The following is a 23679-nucleotide window of genomic DNA, read 5'->3' as shown; positions in this document are numbered from 1 at the left end:
GATTCATTATCAAAGTTGGAAACAGTTCTGCTGCTTAATATTTTTTCATAACCTGTGATACTTTTTTAGGATACTTTGATAAATAAATAGTAAAAAAAAATTTTTTTTAATGTTTTAAAAATAGAAATCTTTTGTAACAACAATATACACTACTGGTCAGTAATTTGGGGTCAGTTGTTTTTTTTTTTTTTTTTTTTTTTTTTGGTTGAAATAAATCAATACTTTTATTCAGCAAGGATGTGTTAAATTGATAAAAAGTGATCGTAAAGATGATTTATATAATTAGAAAATATTTTATTTTATTTTAAATAAATGCAGTTCTTTTTAACATTTTATTCATCAAATATATTAGGCAGCAGAACTGTTTCCAACACTCATAATAAATCAGAATATTAAAATGATTTCTAAAGGATCATGTGATAGACCGGATGTCACATGTGACACTGAAGACTGGAGTAATGATGCTGAAAATTCAGCTTTGCATCACAGAAATAAATGATAATTTAAAGTATAATAAATTGAAAACCAATTATTTTAAATTGTAATAATATATCACAATATTTATTATTTTTTCTGTATTTTTGATCAAATAAATGCAGGCTTGATGAGCAGAAGAAACTTTTTTCAAAAACATTAAAAATAGTAATGTTTCCAAACTTTTGGCCTGTACTGTATCCCCACAACTGCACAACTGTAGAGTAAAACATTAATAAAAAAGTGATAATAAAAAATGCGTCTTAAAACTGACATGATTGTTACAAAACCACACAGTCTGGGGACTCTGGAGAACTCAGAACAACAGCTAACATTAAGTTTAAGGTAAAAATAACTGCCATGAAATTATAGTATCTTACTCCTATGCCATAAATTGTTCATTCACTACATCACTTTACCTCTGTCTTTATCCCCTTTTATCCTCTTCTCTTCTTTTTGGCACTGTATCTATCGCAGACTATGCTCATTTATAATGTGTCATGTAAATTCGGCCTTCCGTCACAATCAGGAAACTTTCACCGCGTCTAGAACTGGCGCGAGCTGCCAGGCCCGTTTCTACGAGCTGTGTGTTAACAAAAGCAGTGCTGTCTACATTGGATGCGGAGTCGCCGTGCGCCGTGCTACACAACAAATTACCAACAACTGATCGCGCGCGCGCTCTGTTTCTGACGCACTTCAAGCACTCGATGGGCGGGGGACGATTGGTGAGCTGGACTTTTTTTTCTTTTCTTTTTTTTGTAGTATTTCGAATTAATGGTTTTAAAATAGTATTATATATATATAAAAAAAAAAAAAATTGTAAAAAAAAAAAAAAACAATTCACTCGTTCACTCATTCTGGCGCCCCTATGGATGAGTGGCGCCCCTAGCATTTGCCTATACCGCCTATGCCGCGGGCCGGCCCTGACAGTAACACATAAAAACACACACATACACACTATATATATATATATATATATATATATAGTTACATGAGTTAACATGAACTAACAGTTAAAAATACTTATGCATTTATTAATTTTAATTAATGTTAATTTCAACATTTACTAATACATTATTTAAATCATAAATTGCATCTGTTAGTATTATTTAATGAACTTGAGTTAACACGAACTAACAATGAACAGTTGTATTTCACATTAACTAACATTAACAAAGGTTAATAAATACTGTAACAAATGTATTGCTCACAGTAAGTTAATGCATTAACTAATGAAACTTTTTTTTTTAAGTGTTAACGTTTCTGCAATCATTTGTAACGATAGGCATTGTTTTAAACTTTGCATTGGGATATTATGCTCACACACTAAAAATATGCTGTGCAATAGTGTACAGCTATGTAAGCGAAAAAATGTCCATTAAAAATGACAAAATTATCATAATCTTGGTTCATACAGCATTTTCATTGTAGCATTAACCCATTTAGTAGATCAATGTCAGTTTTGAATGTTCCCAGAAACTGGCAATAGGTTTGTTACACATGCAGTAGATGTAATTGATCTAATGTCATTTACAAGTCACTGAGTGAAACAGTTCTGTCTTCTTCATGTTAATTTCACGTACCACAAACAGATCCACAATGTAAAAAAAAATTCTGACAAGAATGGACAGAGGGAACTGCAGTCAATCAAATGGAACACAGAAGATATCAATGCTTTATACATTTAGCAAAAATGACACAGGTTTCGAGATTATGGTTCCTTGCACCTCACTATTTTTTTTTTTTATAAACCAAGAAACTACCATGGACTAAAAGAAGATTTTCTTGTCAGTACATAATACCCGTTTCACAGATAATTAATAGCATTCCTCAATTATTAGAGAAATAATGTGCTCCCAACAACAGCACATCATGTAACAAAAAATAATAATAATTTGTTTTGAAACCTATAAAACACAAAATTAAAAACATTAAAATATTATCGGTATTCTAAGATTTTGTTGTTGTTGTATTAAAATCATGTACAAATTATTTGTTTCCATCCCTTTCATAAAGTGATAATCTGCATACAAAACCATTTTAAAAATCTAAGCATCACTGTCCCTTTTTTTTCTTTTACAGTTGAGAAATGCCCACAAACATGGCATTAAGCAATAAGTAGTGATGGTTCCCAAATATTGATTCATACTTCTAAAACAACACTAAAATGTGATTCTCTCTTAAAATGGAAACAACTGTTAAAACTAAGAGAATTCTTTATGAACAGCATTTTGTTCAACGTCTAAAATTAGCTATCCTGGGTGGCTTTTCCTTCACCAAGCAGTCTCTCTCTTTCAGGAGTGTCTCCCTCCTCTGCTCTCTGCTCTCTAGGGCAGCAGGGAAGTTTGTCCATCAAGGGTTTGTGGAGTCCATTGTACATCGCTGTACCCACGAGTAGGATGATGAAGCCCAGAATCTGTAGGCCCTGGAATTTCTCCCAACCCAGCGCCAGACTCACCACCCAGATGACTAGAGTACGCAGACTGTCCAGCACCATGCGAGTGGTGGCACTTATCTCTTTGGTGACGCTGATGCCAGCGAAGTTAAAGAAGGCGATGCTCACGGTGTTCCCCAGCAGTGCCAGGATAATGAGAGGCTTATGGCCAATCTGACAGAAGGCGTCCAGGGCGTCTTCAAGGACATGCCGTGGGTTATCTGCAAAACTGCCCACATGGATGTAGAACATCGGGATGAGGAGGAGAGAGAGGATGACAAATCCAAAAAATCCTGAGAAACACACAGAGAGAAGACAACTAAGACTCTTGGAAAGAGGTAAGTCTTGCTTAACTGACACTTTTTTTAAATAAACATTAAAATTGCATTTTTTTGTCAGTAGATGTTCATTAGTAACAAAGGCATATTTGATTGCATTTTTCCTGTTTTCAAAGGAAAGGGGAGGACTGAAAGTCAAATAACCTCAGATATTACTCATTTGTAAGGGTGCTGACAGATAAGTCAATCACAGACTTTTAGGGGGGCTTTAAGATGAAAGACAGAGGTCTCAAGCTCCCCTAAATAGGGTCCAGCAACACATATGGTAATGACAAAATTTGGTTGTATGATCAACATAGCTTCTTTTATCTTTACTACCTTTTATTGCTGATGTAATCTTAACAGTTAGCTTTTTCCAGCAAGGACAAGTTGATTTGATCAAAAATGACAGTAAAAACTTTTACATTGTTACAATTTTTATTTTTTTTAATGCTGTTCTTTTAAACATTCTACTCATCAAAAAAAATCCTACTAAAACTATTTTCCACATGGATAATAAATGTTTTTTGAACACCACATTAGCATATTAGTATAATTTCTGAAGGATCGTGTAAGGCTGAAGACACATGATCGTAACTGATAGAAAACAGTTATTTTTAAATTGTAATAAAATGTCACAATATTACTGGATTATTTTTTCTTTCTATATTTTTTTTATTTATTTATTTTATCTTCCTGACCCCAAACCTTTGAACTGTATTGGATGAAGTGAGACTATAATCATTATGACAACATTATTATTAAGTAGCATCAAAATACTTGGCTCAAACTAATAACTGGTAATTGATTAAACATGACAAAATCTTTACCTTCAGTCCCAACAGCCTTCAGTGGATGCACATTGTGCTTGTAAACAAACTTCTCCTCCAAGACCATCTGGACTGAAACAATAATCTGTGCCATGATGATCAAAAGGTCCCCTATAAAACAAAACCAATGGATGATCAGTGATACAATCCAATCTGCTACAGATGCTAGATACAATCAGGAAAAAGGAAAATATCTTGATAAACAGCTTATGAAAGGATTTCTGACTTGTAGACAAAGACAAAGTACATAATTCTGTATGATTAAAAGCATTTGGCAGCACTAGAATTACCTGTGATAACCTCACTAAGCTTATGGGAGTCATTCCCATGGCCATTTAGAAAGTCAGAAAGTCCAACCACCACCAGACCAAGGATGGTGACTAGGATCCCAATCCACTGGCTGGGCTGCAGACGCCGTCCTAAGAACGCTACAGACAGCAGTCCGGTGAAGATGATCACAGCTCCTCGCAGCATCTGGAAACTGGAGGCGCTGGTCATGTTCAGTGCTAGAGATATGAAGAAAGAGGAAGGAAATCTTCTTAAAACTGAATGGATGTTTTTAGATAATATAAGTATAAACTTACTTATATAGTTTTAAAGTAGATCTCTGCACACTGTCCAAACTCAAATTAAAGTAAAAAGACTATTGACACTCACCAATATACATGATGGATGTTCCCAACATGTCACAAAGGGCAGGGGGGAGGAAAAGCAGGGGGTTGAAACTCTGGCCTGGTTCCATGGTGGACTCGGGTCTGCGCCGATCATAACAAAGGAGAATGTGGAACACCACCAGGCAGGACAGCTCTCCCAAAAACATTCCCACAGCCTGGAAGGGTGCGATGAAGGAAGGAGTCATGTATTATTAGGGTGCATGCAGGAAACCAGTTCTCACTTTATTAAAACATAAGATAATACTTCAGTTCTCTGCTGAGCTACTGAAAAAAATGTGCTCTAAGGGGAAGTTTGATGTGAATAGCGTGTCGTGTATCTTGGTGAGGTTAATTGAATCTCATTACCTGTACAAAAGGGTGGGAGAAGGTATGATCTTGGGTACCATAACATCCAGGTGCAGAGAACATATCAGCCCATCTAGAAGATTAACAGATTCATCTGATTAAAGGTGATGATGAGTGTCATTTTTCTGTATTAAAATTCCTTAACTTAATATGCGGTATAACTATCAATAAGGCACTCATGGCAAAAATTAGCTCAACAATGGCTAAGATTTTGGATCTGTTTGTCCAAACAATGGTGGAAATACAACTTGTTTGGGAAACCTGTTATATTTATTATTATTAATAATAATAATAATAATAATAAACATTTATCTGTATAGCATTTGTCATACATGAAATGCAGCTCAAAGTGCTTCACAAGCATAAAAACAAATATCGGCAATACAATTTCACACAATATAAAATTAAAAATACTCAAAAAATAAAGTAAATAAACCAAACTTTCACAATTTCACACAATATCAATATACCAATAAGCAACTTTATGAATATAAAATATGAATGCTAGAAGCCTCTTTCACTTAATTTGGTATAATGTTATAATTTATAATTGTGATTATTAGTAATAATGAGCATTTCCATACCACACATCTATCTTTCACTTGCCAGTCACTTTAAGTTTAATAAGTAACTATGCACATGGTACACTAATGTCACTTTTACAACCATGAAATGACAATTCATGACCTCACGACAAAGAAAAGACTAGATTTAACAAATTTAGCAAGACCCAGATGCATCAACACCATCAGTGTCAGTTTTTCAGCAGAAATGGAGTGAAACTGTGGTATCAAATATCGTCTGGATAGAAACATCAAGCATCTGTTTTAGACACAAAGCTATCAAGTTACTTAACAGTATTTATGGCAGACAGCTTCGTTCTTGACGAGATGGACAACTTAAATCCGAATGTAAGTTATTTAATGCTGCGGTTGCACTATTGACTAATAGTCACAAGTGTTTTGGTGGCAGAATTGCTGATTTTGCAGCATCAACATGTCACGAAACAGCGGATCGTTACAACTGCACGCGAGTCATACGTTAATCATCTTGTTCTAAAAAAGTGCAATTTTCAACTTTATAGGTGAATGTTAAATTCATACAGTGCTACTAAAAAGTTAAATCAAAAGGGTTCATCTTTCTTCAGTCTTGTTTGTGTTAACATTCATTTAAAATTAATTTAGACAATTTACAATTGCATGTATTCACAAACAATGAGGACACGATGTACAGTTTTGTGAAAGACAACGAGAAAACATCCTTTTCTGCTCTATTAATAGAGTAAAAAATGTGGGGCAACTAATAAAAGTAAGCAAAAATAACATGTAAACAATCACAATCTAGCGCGTGCGTGCTACTTACTTTGCGGATAGTGTGTTAAGAGAGCCTGTGATGAGCATCAGACCGGCGAGAAAGAGCTGATATTTTGTCCAAGCCATGGTGAGTGTGGGACTGAGTGAGTGACGGCGAACATCAGACACTCAAGGCACACTGTCAAGAGATGGATCTATTTTGCTGATGATGACTAGCTATCTGAACAGGTCGTTCCCCTGAATGCAAAATGCAAATCACATGATGGCGATCATGTGACACACCAGCTGACGCTTTATTTCCGCAGACTTCTCAAAAGTGCGCAGATCTTGCTACATTACGAATGATAATCGTTTCAAAGTGATATTCTCTCCAGTCCTACTATTATAGCTAAATTAGCTAAATTTAGTATTCTTAAATATAAGTCTATGTTTTTAAAGTCAGAAGTTCATACCTAAAAACAGCAGTAAAATGTGTTTCTATTTGTAAACATTTCCATATTTTTATTGACATTTTTGTCGTTTTATTTATTTATTTATTTTTATTTTGTTTATTCAATGTACTCAGCCCCCCCCCCCTTCCCCCAATACAAAAATAATAATACAATTAAATGTAAAAAGGTGTGTTTTACAGTAAAAAAAAAAAAAGACTGCACAGATCTTCTGTTTTAATATGAGATCTTCTGTTTTAATATGACATATGAATCAAATATAAGGAGCAACAGTCATTTGTGAATAATAATGATGACAAACTACAGTGTGTGAGACTACGACTACTGTTCCCTGACCTGTTGGCAAAATAATAATAATTTTTAATAATAATTAACAAATTTATATTTTATTCAACAGTATTAGATTAGTAGCTTTTGAATTAGAAAACTTTATTTAACTCAAGAGACGATATTATTTGTTGAATTCTTATAAAAAGGTTTCTTCGTTTCTCAAATGTTTCTGTTGTTTTGAGGGGATTTTGAATCACTTCACTGACTCGATTCCTTTGAAACCGTTTATCAAAAATATTATTACAGATTATTTCGTTAGTTCAGATTATTTTACTTACGCCAGTAGGTGGCGACAAGTGTTTGTTGTAAGAGTATAAGAGTCCTTGAATCTTCCACCCGATTCGTAAAAAAGTTTTAATTTTTTTGTTATGATGTCTCGTTCAGGTGGTCAGCAGATTTTCGTGCCTCTCATTCAGTGTCGCTAAGAGTCAGTCTAGACAGTGACGAAAGTTGTATTTGTCCAGGAGGTTCAACCACAGTCTATGGGTTCAACAAATGATATCTAGCTCACCATTCTCAGTCCACAGTCACACGCTTACTTCAGTGATAGAAAAGTCAGTGCATGGACGTGAACCAAAATGATTCATTCATTTAAAAGAATTTTCAAAAACACTGATCCGTTGATTGATTAAACACTAGTTTTATTCAACATAAATAAATACAACATGCTATTTTTTCGCTATTAGTACTTTTTATGCTCTAGTACTTTTTGCTAAAAAAAAGTAGTTACTGTTCAATTAGAAACTGTACCTGTTTATTATTAGCCTAGATGGCTCTTATTTATTAGTACTCATTCCAATAGTGACTATATTTAATTATAATTTACTAGTTATAAATAGAAGTAGAATAAATACAAAAATTAGAACTAGTATTCAGAACTTGCCTTCTCGTTGCTTTGGGTTTGTTACATCCTTACATTTTTGTGGTAAGGAGCTATTATGACAAAGTTACAATTACAGGCTGTTTAAAATTATATACAGCACTGAGATTTTTCTTTTCCTTTCCTTTTCGTTTTAACATAAATGTAAAAAAAAAAAAAAACGCAACCTGTAGTATATCTCGAAGTCAGTAAAAGTTAAAGAGATATGGAATTATAAAAAGTTGGTCTCAGTAATAAAATATGACACATTTCATTCCAGCAGTGTGCGAGAAGTTCCTTCCGTCCAATCACAGTGTGCGATTTTGCGCCTTGTTTCGCCTCGCCTTTAATCCGAAACACGCTGATTGGTTGCGTGGGTGCAAACTGTTTTGTTGATAAATAACTTTGATGGATTGATAATTGTAAGAGGATCCGACCTCGAACGCTACGCATCCTGCTAACAGTAGGCTATTGGTAAAATTGCGCTTAAACGGCTGAATGTAAACCGGGAAACAGGTTTGGTGACTACCGAGGTGTTCGGATACAAAAAGTTGTTAAATTTGGCAGCCTACTAGTCAGAGAGGCCTCTCGATGCATTATGACATGGTATTTTAGCGTATCATCAAATGTGCGCACTTACGTCTAGGCGTTTACGACAGACTGCATTGTAGTATGTGTTTATGGCCATGCACGCACGCTGTTGACTTTGCCCAGGGCTTGAACTGTTTTTGTAAGGCGCTGTCATCCGAACTTGAAAAGTAAGGAAGGAAGGAGGACGTCAATGCCATATTGCAACAGTGTAAGTACGCTACAGTTCTTCTAATATGCTTTCATACTCGACATTTCGTTCAGTAAGTCAAGAAACACCAAGGAGCAAAATGCACAAATACTGAAACTTTGCAGTCTTTTACAAGGAAGTATGTAGGACAGTGTGCTTTGCTGTGCAGCATTAACTTAATTATACACATATTTTGTTATAACAAATGTTTTCATCGTGGTTTCTGGGTTGGGTTGAAAAGTAGTTCTGCTTGTTCTCTCTCTCCTGTATACTCTCCATATCTCTCTCTCTCCCTTTCCCTCTTCACTTCCTGTAATTCTTGTTGTCTTGCATTGCACTTTTAATGCCCCTCCCGTGCCTGTCTGCTGTTGCCTTCTGCATTTGTGTTTGTCAGGTTTCCTGGTTTTAGACCACTATGTTCCTTCTCTACGCACAAGTCTTGCCAAATAGCCATGAATTAATGGTATGCGTAAGGAAATATTTGCACATTTGGTGTCCTGTCAATCGTGAGTATGTTTTGACATGTTATGGTTGGTTAGGCAATTGGTGATCTGAAGTTTGCTTGACAAATCAACTTTTATGTAATATAATAAGATAAATAAAAAAAATCATTGTGGTATAAGGATTTGTTTCAACCCTGACATTTAAAAAAAAAAGTCCCCTTAAAAAAATATCAAAATGAATTTTAATTTAAAAACCAAAAACATGCTTATTATTAGTGAGTCCCCAAGGTGACAGATAATGGAAAAAATATGAGATGGGAGGAAACATTTCAATGATTTTGCATTTGTTTGCAAAAAGTTTGCGTTTCCCTGAGAAACTGGGAAACTGTTCTCTCCAAAAAATTGTTGCATTTGCTCACACTCACTTAGATCATAGAATAGGTGTGTGCAAGGTATTGTTTGTATGAATAGCATTTTAATGTTTTTTAGTTTTTTATATATATATATAATGTAATGGATCTGAACAAAATTAAATGAGTGTCATGACACTGACCTATTTGACCTTTTTTTGTCCTTTTATTTTGTGTAGAATGCAGACAACATTATACTCCTATTGTGACTGATTTCAAAACCTAACTTTTTGTCTTTCTCTCCTTTTTAGAACGTTTCCCTTGACTGAGGAATGACTGAGTTTTTAAATATTTACACCACCTTTATACTGCAGTTTAGAAGCAAGTGGGGAGGTGAGGCTTCTAGACCCCACATAATCCTGCATGCACTCCGCTCTTTAAAACATTATTATTATTATTATTTAACTTCGGCCTTGTTCAAACCTAATCAGGCTTATTTAAAACTGAAGTATTGAATGCCCTGGTTTTTTGCTTGTCTTCTAGTTTTACACAACTGCCATGAGTCTTTCTCCACACCAGAGAGGAACCATAAACAGTATTAGCAAGCAGAATGTTGAAGCCATTGGTGAAACAATGCAGCATTCAGGAGATCTCTTCTACAACGTGGGAGCCCCTTCCTTGGAGCAAACTCACAGCAGTCCTGAGGGTTTGGTGGATTCTAGCCCTGAAGTCCAGGGAGTTTTCAAATCTGATAAAGGATATCCGGTCCGAGGGCATTTTCAGCAATCGGGACCAGTGAAGTGGGTGCATCAGGACCCAGTGCAGACCTCGACTTGGTTTCAGGGCCTCCCGAACGTGAACAAGTGGCCACAGAACTTTGTCCCTTCTCTTAGTGCTATAGATGACCCAAGGGCCTTTCACAAAAGTCATGAGATGGAGGCTGTGAAGTTGGAGAAGCTTTCGCCCGGTTCCTCGCAGTCCTACACAGACACATCTCACGTTCCTGGGGCGGATTGGGACCATCACACGATGGCAGCCATGCATCATGTTCAATTCCAGGCTCTCCAACAAGGTCACATACCTGCAGACCTCCAATATCAGCCTCAGGGCATGCATCACGAAATGACTGATTCCACTCTGCAACCCTTCCAATTGGCGTTTGGACCTACCAAGCAGCTGGCAACTGGTTTCCAACAAGTCTTCCAAGGCAACAATGCATCTTTAAATATGAATTACAACGAGAAGCCGAAATCACAACAGCAACTCTTGCAGTTGCAACAGCAGCAGTTGCATCGTCAACACCAGATGCAACAGATGCAGCAAATGCGTCAGTTGCAGCAGCAGCAGCAGCAACAGCAGCAGCAACAGAATCAAATTCAGCAGCAGCAACGGCTGCATCAAATGCAACAGTACCACCAGCAGAAGAAAAGGCAGGAACAGCTGCAACAGATGCAGCAGCAGCAGCAACTGCAGCAGCATGGACAAGGTCTTCAACACCTAGAGTCTGTAGAAAAACAGCGAGTCAAAAAAGAGATCATCGAGTCACAGGATCTTCCCAGCGCTCAGGTGAAAATCGAACCGAGTCAGACCCAGCTCACTGTTCCTCAACCACAACATCTTGTTCCTCAGGAATCAAATTACCAGGAATCTGGCCCTGCAGAACCCACTCCAGACCTCCAAGAAACCCAAACCAAACGACAGGTCCTCCCTCGCCGCTCTCGGCGACTCTCTAAAGATGGCATCTCTCCTCAAGGCGACCAGCCCTCCAAGGACAAGGTTTCTTCTCAGAATGGAGGAGTTGGTGGAGTCCAAGAACCCACTGCGGGGGTCATCCAAAGCACTCAGAGACGACGGAGGGCTTCAAAGGAGATCAACCTTGAGACTCTTGCTCAAAAGGCTTCAGAGATGGAATTTCTGCCAGCCAAGGTGAGCCAATTTCATTTGGAAATCCATTTGAAGCCTAATTTTACATCAGTGGATAAGTAGAAATACATTTTTAGTGCCACTAGCATCACCAAACGAAATTGCAAATGTATTAATTGTTTTCAAAAAAGGTTTTTTGAGCACACTCCGTTCCTGCCATTGGTCCAACAAACAGATAGTAATTTCTATGATAATATATTTTAAAATGTAATTTATTCCTGTGATGGCAAAGCTGAATTTTCAGCATAATTTCTCCAGTCTTCAGATAAGTTTTTTTTTTCCCCCTCATGAATCTTTGAGTAGAAAGTTCAAAAGAACAACATTTATTTGAAATAGATATATTTTGTAACGTTATAAATTATTTTCTGTCACGTTTGACCGATTTAATTGATCATTGCTGAATTAATAAATCTGGGGTTTTTTTCTGTAAAAAATATCTTACTGACCACAAGCTTTTGAAAAGTATTGTATGCCTTAAATATTTTAAATTGTTATGGGATGTTTTGCTGATTTGATGGTCTACTAAGTTGTTTTTGTTGTTTAAAAAAGCTTATGAATTGGCTTATTCAAAACCTTAAAAATGTCCACTGCTGACTCTAGCAAGATGCTAAAGCTGGGTCTTTATTACTAATCAAGCTATAAAGTAAATATTACAGTACCAACTTGGCTCATAATAGTGTTTGCTACCAAGCTTCCCCAGTCATATACACACAGTATAATGTGCAGTAAAGTTTATGGAGTTAGTGAGCATTGTAATGCAGTCTGGTGAGCAGCTGCAAGTCTGCACACCTTCACATTCCACACTCTCTCAAAATCCTTTGTTGAATTTGGGAGTGGCCGATTCACCAAGCACTATTTGCTAACATTTATCCAATCCAAACTTCACAAAACAAGAAGCTTATGGTGTGAATTTATTCTTTTGAATATAATGGACTGTCTTCAGATACTTCTATGTAACAGGAAATAAACATCTCTTTTTGTTTGAGATGGTTATTTAATTTCTTTTATTAAAAACATGGACTGTAACTGTGTTTTTAAGATCGCATAAACCATCTAGTTCTGTGACTCACTTAAACGCTGCAGGTTGCTTACACATAATTAACTTTATTTGTGCCTCTTCATCCCTTTTTAATCTTCTCTTAATAGTGTGAGGACATTACCCCTGGTAGACCAGCTGGTATGGCCCCCTTAGTCATCCCAGTCTCGGTCCCAGTTCGGAGAGGTCAAATCAAAGTGGAAGTGCCGGGCAGCTGGGCACAGACGGATAATGTTTGGAATCCCTCAGAGATTTCACATCAACAGAACCAGCCTGATCGCAAACCCTCTGTTATTGTAGCACGCCTGCACTCATTAAAGAACTCCGCATCCGTGAACTTCATCCAGGTACAAGTCGGCTTTATTTATATAGTGCTTTATACAGCACAGATTATTTCAAAGTATCTTTACAGTGATAAACAGGAAAATAATGATCAATGATGCAAACAGAATTCAATTATGCTGGAAAGAATCACTAAAAAAGACAATAGTGTCACTATTCAGCTTAAGTCAGTTCAGTGTTGATTCAGTTTGGTTCAGTAACTGTGTAAAGTTAATAAATTATCAAATGAGTTCAATTCAGCCGTTTAGCAGCTCTGCAGAAAACAGTGATACCATCAACCAGCCCAGTTCAGTTCTCATCCAATAGTGTCTGCAGTCAAATCAATAATGTTGCTGAATATTAAGTGTCCCTGACTAAGCAAGCCAAAGGTAACAGTGGCAACAAACTCAAACTCTTATAACATCTCAAATGGTTCTCAAATAATTGCTTTTGCACACTAAAGGTGTACTTGAGTTTTTAAAATAGTTGTTAAATAGACAGTTGTTTACCCAAAAATGAAACTTCTGTCATCACCTGTGTTTTTCTTTCTTCTGCTGAACACAGAATAAGATATTCTGAAGGATCAAAAAGTTGAATATTGTCATTGACTTTCATAGTATGGAAAAAAATACTGTGGAAGTCAATGGCTACTGTCAACTATTTGGTTACCCACATTCTTCAAATGATCTTCTTCTGTGTTCAGCAGAAGAAAGAAAAACATACAGGTCTGAAACAACTTGAGGGTGAGTAAATGATGACAGAACTTTCATCTGTTTCTACCATTTACGTTTCAATCAGGGTACAGGGCAAGAGGACAAATCCAGGCGCCGCCCACGTCCTGAGCCTCTGGTCATACCTCAGCCGTGCACTTTCATCGCCCCTTCTGTCTACTCCAGCATCACCCCCTACCAGAGCAATCTGCGCTCCCCAGTGCGCCTGCCAGAGCATGCCAGCATCATCCCGCCGTACACCCCTCCACCCATTCTTTCACCTGTGCGTGAAGGCTCTGGGCTGTACTCTGTTCTGTTCCTCTCTTCTATGTCAGCAGGCAGCCAGATCCTGCCACCCCCATCTACACCCCGAAGCAACACACGAAGCTTGCTGCGCACAAGTACGTTCCACCTTGCATTTTAGTTTTTTTTATTAGTAAAAATGTACAATAGTGTTCTAAGCATTAACATTTACTAATGCAGTAGTTATAGTAAACTACCAATGAACAATAGTTTCTTACAGCATTTTTTCCATTTACGTTAATGTCAATTTACAGTATAAACACACTATCATTGATAGTTGTCATTAATTAATGTTAACGTACAACTTTTAATGGTATAAATATGTTAGTATATTTAGAAATAGTAATAAATGAACTAATAATGAAAAACACTTTTATTAACGTGGTAACTAACTAATGTTAACATATGTAACCTTATTGTAAAGTGTCTCATTTTTATCATCAGTATTTGATTGTTTATTCATACTTATTAATAGATGTTAATTAGGTATTATTAAGTATCAATAAACTGTACATTCTTACTGCATTTATTAATCCTCTTAATTAATGTTAATTTACATTGTTAGTTCATAATTCATTAACTAATGTTAATTAACGAAATGTTAAAAATCTATTAGTATATGTACAAATAAAACTTAACCTAGATGGATAAAAGCTGTAATTGTTTTGTTCATTAATTAATGCATTGGGTATCATGAACTAATAATGTGGTAGTGTTATTGTATTAGTTGTTAGTTCACATTAACCATTGTGCTAACTAATGTTAACTTATACAGCCTTAATGTAAAGTGTCAACCCTTTTTCACTGTTTGTTCATTCATTTTTATTCTTACCTATTAATTCCAAGTGTAGATGAACTGTGTAGTTCATCATATTGACATTATTAATCTCTCTCTTGCTGACTTTATTTTCTGCATTTCAGGCAGTTCTGATATCAGTCCTCCTGCACTCCCACTGATTGGTGAAGCAACGCCTGTCAGCCTAGAACCGTGAGCATTTATTAAAAAAAGCTATTCATCACAATCACTGTCCACTAATCTAATATACTTTCCCGATCTTGCATGTTTAGGCGCATAAACATCGGCTCTCAGTATCAGGCAGAGATTCCAGAACTATGTGATCAGACCTTGGCCCTAAAGGACCAGCATAAAGCAACTTTGGTGTGGCTCCCTAATTCAGAGGCTGATTCTACGGCCTCCCAGGATACAAGATGTAACTTGTCTTTAGACTGCATTGAAATAGCCAATGTTCACCAAATGCATATAATACAGACATACTCACATATTTCCATTCCAATCCTTTAATTTTCCAGTTGATGACCTTATGAACCTGGTCTGCTCCAGTGTCATGTGTGGAGGAGGAACCAACCCAGAGCTAGCAATGCACTGTCTGCACGAGTGCAAAGGCGATGTCATGGTGAGCACAGTCCTCAATGTACAGTTGTTTCTCTTCCACTGTACTGTATTTGACGCATAAATAAACAAATGTTGTTTTGACTCTGTAGCAAGCTCTGGAAATGATGATGATGAAGAATCCCATCTTCTCCAGGAACCACCATCTGGCAAACTACCACTATGCAGGTAGAAACTCATTTACAGAAACATATAGTAGTGGGCAAAAAAAAAAAAAGAATTAACTAATTAATCACACATTGTTCTGAAATTAATCGCTCCTAACGTTAAAATCTTTTTATATATATTTTATATTGCAATGCATATTTTCACACTGAATCTCAAAATGAATGCAGAATCAAAAAGTTTTTTTTTAAAATCTTTGTTTAATGACATCTTTTTTACTAAGTACTATTAATGAAGGCCAGCATCAGTGATACCAAATATTGCTAATAGTGTCTCTATTAATTCGATTTTTTTTCTCAATTTCTCGGGACGAAATAATTAATAGCCATTCAACATTACAGTATAATTGAAAGCCATCATTTTTAACATTTAATTGTCTTAAAAATATTGCAACGACCTTTAATTTAAATTAACTCAAAACAAACTTCACTAGGGCTGTCTTGGTTTGTCTAAGAAATAATTGTTAGTTTTATATGACGATTAATTTGTCTCTTTAAGCTGCATTATATTTCTCAGCAACAAGGTGGAAGCATTGCTATCTCTGTTTGAAAAAGAGCTGTCAGGTTTTTTTTTCCTAAGTTTATTTTGCACATTCATTTTCACAATAAGACATTTTTTTTAAATATTTTTAAGTGAGGATCAGTCCTTGTGATACAATGTCAGTATTGCAATATTTACACATTTATGCTCTTACTGTAACGCTAGCCAAAGGATGCCATGAAGGGATGCTACATTAACTGTTAAACACGTTAAACAGAAAATATTAATCGCAGAAATGTGTTATTTTTGACAGCCCTAACATGCTTTCACTGTAAATGGATAGTTAAATTATTGCAATTGCAATCCAGCAGATTATCTGTAATGTTTTATGGTGGATAGCAAGCGAGTAATGTTCCTTAAATATTGACAGGATCAGATTGCTGGACTGTGGATGAAAAACGATTCTTCAACAAGGGAATTTCTGCTTACAGGAAAGATTTCTTCTTAGTGCAAAAACTGGTATCCAGTCTTTTTTGGTTCCTGTATTATTATTGGTCATATCTTGATTCATATAAAGTAAATAAATATGTTAAAAAATGACATTGTGTTTTTGTTAATCTGTCTGTTTTGGCAGGTGAGGACTAAAACAGTGGCACAGTGTGTGGAGTTCTACTACACTTATAAGAAACAAGCAAAGGTTGGTCGTTATGGGACTTTTACATATGGACCTTCAGACCCAGAGGAAAGCCTCCCTGTGGTAAAGGACATTGTCTGTTAGACATTGTCATTGTCTTTGACTTTTACTTTTTAGCACATGTACAGTGGGATCCAAAAGTGTGAGGCCAGACTGAAAAACATTCATAATTTGAATATAAACAAAATGTGTACACTTATTAAATCTGTGCTACAATAAATCTGTACAATTTGATGCATGCATGCTTCATTTTTATATAATCAGTCTGTTTTTTCATCTCCAACATATAGATGAAGGTGAAAGAGGAAGAAAATGATTGTAAACAACAGGAGGGAACACAAGATAATGTGAATGAGCGTCTACAAGACGTGACCAAGACACTTCAGGACAATGAGAATGTGAGTATTTGGAGTATATTTATCCTCTTTGTATATAAATATAGTCACTTTGTCATGTTTCTCTGGGTTGGAATATTAAATGTCTTGTTATAGCTAAATGAATAGCTCATTCTGTTTGCATGGTTGTCTTTACTGGCTCATCCAGAAGAGGGCAGACGTGGCTCGTGAGGACCAAAAGAATGGCTCTGCGGAAGAGTCTTCTGGCCTGATGCCAGCAACTCAACCCTCCTTCAAAACTCCTTCGCCTGCGCCTCCGAAGCCTCGCTCTGACAATACCGGGAAGAAAAACAGGGCCCCAACTGTCAACAAAAGTCAGGGAGAGCCGGAGGGCATTTTCCCTTGCAAGAAGTGCAGTAGGTTAGTCAGTTTGTATATGCTGGTCTATGAATTTTTTACTCTGAAAATTAAGCAACTGAATTAAGCAAGTTTGTCTTAGTTGCATTTACCTCAAAGGAGAACAGTTTTCTTCCAGAGCTTTCTTAAACCAGTTGCACCAATATGAGGGTTTACACTACTGTATTTTTACTCTTTCTCTGGTTGCACTTTATTTTACAGTATGTGCAAGGTTAGTAGAGTACTCTTAAGTGTACTTACAGTGTACTTAGTACCTAGTTATAACCAAGATATTCCAATTACTATAATAAGTACATAGTATGTACATGGGGAACAGGGCTGTAAAATAAACTGCTAATCTTACTCTTGTACTGTACATCTTATCTAAGTAGAATAAGAGTGAGAATTCTCCCCACTTAACTCTTTATCTCTGGTCTTCAGTTTCTCTGGGGATTGATATTCAGACACTGAAATATTACTTTCAGTATTTCAGTATTAATATTATTATCACAATAAATGTATCAAAATATTGCAAAATTATATTTTAATATTTAATATTAAATTTAATGGTAATATTCCAATAATATTACATCTAGACTGATTTTTTCCCCAAATTATTTAACACATAAATATTTCAATATCAGTATTATTTATTAACTAATTTTAATAATGTTCAACCAAGGGAAAAGGTTGGCTCGAGGTCATGGTGCAAAGGACCCTAGGTTGATTTTACTCCGAACCATCCCTTTTTTTTCTCATTGTCTGCTTATGCTTTTATAAATACCTATATTCATAACATTCACACAGCTAGCCAATGGTTTAAGGTGTGTGTGTATGTATGCATGTATGTATGTATATAAATATTTTGACGTCCTTGTGTGTAATATGTAGGGTGTTCTATAAAGTGAAGAGCAGGAGTGCTCACATGAAGAGTCACTCCGAGCAGGAGAAGAAGGCAGCAGCACTGCGCCAAAGAGAAGAGGAAGAGCGAGTGGCTAAGGCAAAGCAGGAGATGCTAGAGGCAGCAAAGAAGGAGGCGGAACAAGGAGGAAAGAAAGAAGAGAGTAGTGGAGCTGAGGACAGCTCAGCAGAGCCAGATGATGAGCTGGATGAGGACTGGCATTGAGGAACTTGATGACTCCTTTAGTAGTCTTCTGTAGTACCAGTTGGTACCAAAAATGGGGCAGTTGGGATGTTTGAAATGATAACAGTGGATGATATGCCTTTTGTCTTTTTATTTTTACCAAAATTTTATAAGAACTTTCCTTTGGTATATATTTTTTAAAAATGCAGATGTGTGGCAATTTGGCATCATTCACGATGAATGAGCTTGATATGAAATCAAAAGAATATGAGCGTTATACTTTTCTAGAAAGTACCCGAACAAATTTTGTATGCATTCAGTGAGATTGTATTTTTTTTATGTGTTTATGTAATATACATAATATGTAATCAAGAACGCAGACTAAAATCCCCTTCCTTCTACTTTCTATAATTTCAATTAAATATTTCTTGTGCATGAAATGTATATAATGCATAAAGAATCTTTTTGTATTATATTGTGTACAATATTGATCCTGTTGTGTGTTTTTTCAGTCCTCTGAACTTAAAAGAATGTGTATATTTATGTTTTCGATGCCTTTAAAGGGGAGTGGAATATTGGGATTAAGGGATTTAAAAAATAAATAAAACTCACATGTAAATGCAAATCACAACAAATACATATTTGACATATTGATCACATTTTTCACACTTTGCTGACTATTGTGACCACGCTTGATATTTGATATTTTTCATAAATATGTGCACAATAAAAACAAACTTTAAGTATAAACTTGTATTATTTGTCTTGATATAATAAATCTAAAAGGAAAAAGTTCAATTATCATCACATTCGGTATTGAAAGAAGAAAATTTTGAAAACACTCTTTAATAGTCATTTAGGTGATTACACTGTTTAAATGCATTCAGCGTTTTCTGGTTGCTATACACAAGTAGTTTGGTAAATCTCTTCAAATGAAGGATACAATAACTATCATTAGTATCAGAAGAGTAAAAGACACCTGGATTTTTCCACTGCTACCACCTGCAAATAAGAACGGCATTAATTGGTTACTAAATATTTCAGAAATTTCATAAAAACAAAATGGTTCAAATTATTTGTTAGACTGACAGAAAAAGCCAATTTGAATGAAACCCTCTTCTGAGAGTCAAATCAAATCTGAATCAAATGCTTACCAACATCAGAGTTATCCACTAGCATGCCTTTGGTGTCACTGAGACTTCCATTGTTTGCTTCTGGAACTACACCCAAAAGCTTACACATCAACGGATAGATGCTGACACTGTCAAAAGGCTCAGCCAAGAAATCATTCCTAAAGTCTGGTCCAAAGGCTCGAAAGATCATTTTCATATCCATTTCCTCATTACTGAATCCATGATCTCCTTTGTTGATATGCAAAAGGACCCTCTGCACAAACAGAAAACAGATTGTTAGTATTGAAAACAGTATGATTAATTCAGGTAGGCTGTTTGCATAAATTCACCCTACCTCAAAACATTTGTAGCTTAAAGGTGCATCAAGTAGTATTTACTACCGGTATTTACACTATTGTTTGGATGGAGGCAGAATTTTTTTCTTTTTCTTTTTTGAAAAGAAATTCATCTTAATTTTTTTCAGCAAGGATGAATTAAATTGATCAAAAGTGACAGTAGCCATTTTTAATGTTACAAAAGATTTTTAAAAATGTCATATTTAACGCGATATATTATGTTATATTACCATATCAGTAAATGACAAAAAAAAAATGAATTAACGCTGCTGCTGTCAGAGTTATGCTCTGTTTTCTAGTGTTTTGTGTAAGTTTCTTTTTTTCCCGTTTTCCCGCCACTAGTTTGTTTTCATAGTTCTCATTGATTGTTTGATTATGTTCACCTGGTTTTCATTCAGTTTCCTTTGTTTGCCTTTGGTATTTTCTGCTCATTTTCTGCTACCTGTGTTCTGAAGTGTTCCTTTGAGTTAAGTTGAATTAAAGTGTATATGTTACGGCAATTAAATCTAGCTTTTATTTCCAGTTACAAACACAATGGCTGAGGAAATTATTTTAAATTTTTTTACATCTTTCTCTCTCATGGCCAATGCATTCCGTCTCTCTATATTTTTCCCTCAGTTGTGGAAAGTCGTGGAAACTCCTTCTTTTGAAACTGGTGCAAATGGAAATACAAAAATTGTAGGCTATTTGCTGTCATTTCCCATTCACCGCAATAGAAGTTTTCACAACTAGGACAAATTCTGCTTCTGAGAGCCTCAGAAATGTGAAAAGGGTCCATTGGGTAAAATAATTTTTTTAATTTATTTCCAAAGCCACTTACAGAGTTGATATTGAACCCCAGGTCTGCCAGAAGGACTATAGGTTGAATTCTCTCATGTTTGCCTATGTGAAAGTGTTCTGGAATCTCTTCTTTCTTATAGACCGTCAGATTGGGATGTGCATTCTTCAGGGCATTATAAACTTCCTGTTCTTTGCCCTCTTTAGGTGTGATCATCCCAAACCCACCATAGTCGAGCAGGTCAAAGCGGGATAGATTGACAAAACTCATGTAATCGTTAAGTTTTATCTCCTTAACCTCAGTGGCCTTTTTAATAGTGGTCATGCCATGGTCTGAGGTTAGGATGACGTTTAGATGATCAGTCAAACCGTTCTTGTGAATTGCCTCCCTGAGGTAGCCAATAGTGCGGTCGATCTGTTCAATGATCTTTTTTCTCTCTGGAGTTTCGGGGCCTTTAACATGACCCACATTGTCTGGTTCTCCATAGTAGAGAGTAACAAAGTCAAAGTCCTCTTTGGTGAACCATCCCATCACAGTGTCTATGTTCTGCCGCCAGACTGTCTCATTGTCATCAGGTTGACCATGATCTTCCACCAGGGAACGATCCACAGCTTGCCCACTGTAATTTGCTCCTCCACCAGGATAGAAAAAAGATGCTGTTTTCAGACCCTTTGAAATATATAGGAGAAGTTACTGGGGAAGTCCAGTATGGTATGTGTCAATTCATTTACAAAGGGTCAGGATGGATGATTTTACAGGACATATTTAAACTACTGGTCAAAAGTACTGGTTTATTTATTTTTTATAATGGTTTTGAAAGGCCCAGTTTCACAAACAAGGCTTAGACTAAGCCAGGATTAGACCTTAGTTCAATTAGGGCATTTAAGTGGCTTTTTATAAATGTGCCTTAGAAAAAAAAACATTGCTGGTGTGCATCTTGAGACAAAACAATGGCACTGCTATATTTTAAGATATGTCTGTGTAAGATGCTTTCATTTAAAACATCTCAAACATGCACTTTAGTCTGGGACTAGCAATACTAGTCAACTAGCATAAAGACAATAGTCTTTGTCTGTGAAACCGGGGGATGGTCACCAAGGCTACATTTATTTGATCAAAAATGCAGTAAAAAAGTAATATTGTGAGATAGTATTACTACTTAAATTAACTGTATTCTATTTGAATATATTTTAAAATGTAATTCAGCTTTGCGATCACAGGAATAAATTACTTTTAAAATATATTAAATTGAAGACAGTTCTTTTAAATTAAAATAATATTTCACAATACTAATGTTTTAACTGTATTTTTGATTTAATAAATGCAGCCCTGGTGAGCTTAAGAGACGTATTTCAAAAGCAATTAAAATATTTTAATAATTCTAAACCTTTGACTTGTGTGTGTATATATATATATATATAACTTTGTATTTCATCCTTACAATCTGCTCACAAAAAGCTTGTCAGAGGAGCAAGTTCACCTGATTCTGGGCTGTTATCCACAGGGGCAAAGCACCATTATCCCACCATTCTGATTTTTTAAGCGTTGCCTTATGGGTAAGTCTCAACCCAGTTGTAACATTGAACATCAGGTTATGGACCACACCATGATCCTCCATCCATCTCCCTAAATTAAAAATTAAGAGACAATCATATTGTTATACCATGCTTTAAAGATATTAATTGTCACTATACATAATGTTGCAAATTGTATTCAGTCATATCAACCAATCGGTCTCTGTGGTCAAATAGAAGATTACTTGTGATCAGTGTTCATGTAGACCCACATTTCTTTTCTTTTCTTTTTTTAACACAATACTCATAATGTAAGAACTGTAAATCGGCCATTATGAACTTGGAACACTGCGTATGTAAATAACCTTGAAGTTGGAGCTCATGCTAACTTTGCACAGTGCCATTTAATGAGGTTGAGGTTATTGGCCAATTAAGTGTGCTCAGCAGCTCTCAGTACACAGCTTAAGACTTTGAACATCATGATAATGCAGACTGGACAAGGATATGAACACTAACACAGTAAGCTATGGTGGCACACAACACATCTAGGTGTGAATCAGAAGCATGAATATTTGCACTTATTTCTGCAAAATTATATTAAACAATATTCAATTTCATTAAATAGGCTATATCAAATTAATGTTCTTTAAAATGTACAGTATTAACGTTTATGTTTTTAATTTAAAATGTATTCATATATATATATATATACTCAAAATGAAACTAACTTCTCTGACCAATAAAAAAAAAAAAATATATATATATATATATATATATTTGATTGGTCAGAGAAGTTAGTTTCATTTTGAGTCACTAAATAGCCAATATTTATACTAAATATTTATTTATTAATCTCAAGTGACTCAAAATGAAACTAATTTCTCTGACCAATCAAATCATATGCAACATGTTTAAACAACCGCTGATTTAAGTATGCATTACAAAACCTATACCAATTCAGTGTTTGGATGAATTGAGCCTTTGCACATGTCAGAGCTTCTGTTCTGCTCTTTTTTGTGTTATCCCTTCTGTAAAGGGTGTATTCTACACAAAAATGTATTAGATATAAGCAGAATATTGAGCCTTACCAGTAATAGTTGTAAAGTGTGATGGAGATGTCATGGTGATCGCTGGGGGATTGATGTACTTTGCCTTCACTCCCTCTTTAACAAGCTTGTCCAGATTTGGTGTGTCCACATCTTGGTCGTAATCCCACCTGAAACCATCAAAAGAGATCAGCAACAACTTATTATACGTCTTCCTTTCGGACAGGGGTTTACTGCTCACACAGAGAGACAAAGCCAACACCAGCAGAAGTTCTGACTTCATCTTGAGAGACTGTTAAGCAGAATGAAAATCAGCAAAAGCTGATCTTGGTGTTATTACCAGGCATTATCAGGGGACTGATAAGACAATCTATAGCTTATATTTTCTGTAGTTCTTAGTCAGTTTGTTGTTACTGAAA

The 23679-nt window shown here is 35.7% G+C and overlaps 3 protein-coding genes across 7 annotated transcripts; 1 reads left to right on the top strand and 2 right to left on the bottom strand.

Annotated features, from left to right (window-relative positions):
- Nucleotides 1-1876: 1876 nt before the first annotated feature.
- slc35f6 (solute carrier family 35 member F6) lies at nucleotides 1877-6652 on the bottom strand. Its single transcript, XM_082147098.1, has 6 exons — nucleotides 6437-6652; nucleotides 5075-5147; nucleotides 4713-4884; nucleotides 4346-4561; nucleotides 4056-4166; nucleotides 1877-3201 (listed from the first exon to the last, which is right to left on the bottom strand). The coding sequence occupies exons 1-6, from the start codon at nucleotides 6511-6513 to the stop codon at nucleotides 2723-2725; spliced, it is 1128 nt and encodes a 375-aa protein (XP_082003224.1). The 5' UTR covers nucleotides 6514-6652; the 3' UTR covers nucleotides 1877-2722.
- A 1696-nt stretch (nucleotides 6653-8348) lies between these two features.
- On the top strand, nucleotides 8349-19204 carry mideasa (mitotic deacetylase associated SANT domain protein a). 5 transcript variants are annotated; one of them, XM_082147096.1, is made up of 14 exons: nucleotides 8349-8824; nucleotides 9908-9989; nucleotides 10140-11522; nucleotides 12666-12902; nucleotides 13675-13987; nucleotides 14811-14877; nucleotides 14958-15100; nucleotides 15201-15304; nucleotides 15393-15468; nucleotides 16376-16464; nucleotides 16580-16642; nucleotides 16930-17037; nucleotides 17186-17394; nucleotides 18262-19204. In XM_082147096.1, the coding sequence occupies exons 3-14, from the start codon at nucleotides 10155-10157 to the stop codon at nucleotides 18494-18496; spliced, it is 3012 nt and encodes a 1003-aa protein (XP_082003222.1). In that variant the 5' UTR covers nucleotides 8349-8824; nucleotides 9908-9989; nucleotides 10140-10154; the 3' UTR covers nucleotides 18497-19204. The 5 variants fall into 5 exon arrangements, with proteins under 5 accessions (XP_082003222.1, XP_082003220.1, XP_082003221.1 ...); XM_082147094.1 differs by having other exon boundaries at nucleotides 16580-16702; XM_082147095.1 differs by having other exon boundaries at nucleotides 8350-8824; nucleotides 17183-17394.
- A 109-nt stretch (nucleotides 19205-19313) lies between these two features.
- Nucleotides 19314-23555, bottom strand: LOC309481969 (ectonucleotide pyrophosphatase/phosphodiesterase family member 7). The gene is made up of 5 exons (XM_082147097.1): nucleotides 23303-23555; nucleotides 22181-22326; nucleotides 20743-21369; nucleotides 19609-19840; nucleotides 19314-19456 (listed from the first exon to the last, which is right to left on the bottom strand). The coding sequence occupies exons 1-5, from the start codon at nucleotides 23541-23543 to the stop codon at nucleotides 19383-19385; spliced, it is 1320 nt and encodes a 439-aa protein (XP_082003223.1). The 5' UTR covers nucleotides 23544-23555; the 3' UTR covers nucleotides 19314-19382.
- Between the last annotated feature and the right edge of the window lie 124 nt (nucleotides 23556-23679).

Source organism: Leuciscus leuciscus, assembly GCF_965113295.1.
Source record: "Leuciscus leuciscus genome assembly, chromosome: 19".
In the NCBI taxonomy this organism is placed as follows: domain Eukaryota; kingdom Metazoa; phylum Chordata; class Actinopteri; order Cypriniformes; family Leuciscidae; genus Leuciscus; species Leuciscus leuciscus.
This window is presented reverse-complemented; position numbering and strand designations above follow the sequence as displayed.

Excerpts from the sequence above, each read along its gene's own strand:
- slc35f6 (XM_082147098.1), bottom strand. The coding sequence starts at position 6,513 with ATGGCTTGGACAAAATATCAGCTCTTTCTCGCCGGTCTGATGCTCATC. Across the intron at positions 4,562-4,712 it reads AACATCCATCATGTATATTG|CACTGAACATGACCAGCGCC; the intron begins GTGAGTGTCAAT and ends TCATATCTCTAG. Across the intron at positions 3,202-4,055 it reads GAAGGCTGTTGGGACTGAAG|GATTTTTTGGATTTGTCATC; the intron begins GTAAAGATTTTG and ends TGTGTTTCTCAG.
- mideasa (XM_082147092.1), top strand. The coding sequence starts at position 10,155 with ATGAGTCTTTCTCCACACCAGAGAGGAACCATAAACAGTATTAGCAAG. Across the intron at positions 14,878-14,957 it reads ACGCCTGTCAGCCTAGAACC|GCGCATAAACATCGGCTCTC; the intron begins GTGAGCATTTAT and ends TTGCATGTTTAG. Across the intron at positions 15,469-16,375 it reads GGCAAACTACCACTATGCAG|GATCAGATTGCTGGACTGTG; the intron begins GTAGAAACTCAT and ends AAATATTGACAG.
- LOC309481969 (XM_082147097.1), bottom strand. The coding sequence starts at position 23,543 with ATGAAGTCAGAACTTCTGCTGGTGTTGGCTTTGTCTCTCTGTGTGAGC. Across the intron at positions 22,327-23,302 it reads ACACTTTACAACTATTACTG|GGAGATGGATGGAGGATCAT; the intron begins GTAAGGCTCAAT and ends TTTTTAATTTAG. Across the intron at positions 19,841-20,742 it reads TGGGGTTCAATATCAACTCT|AGGGTCCTTTTGCATATCAA; the intron begins GTAAGTGGCTTT and ends CTGTTTGTGCAG.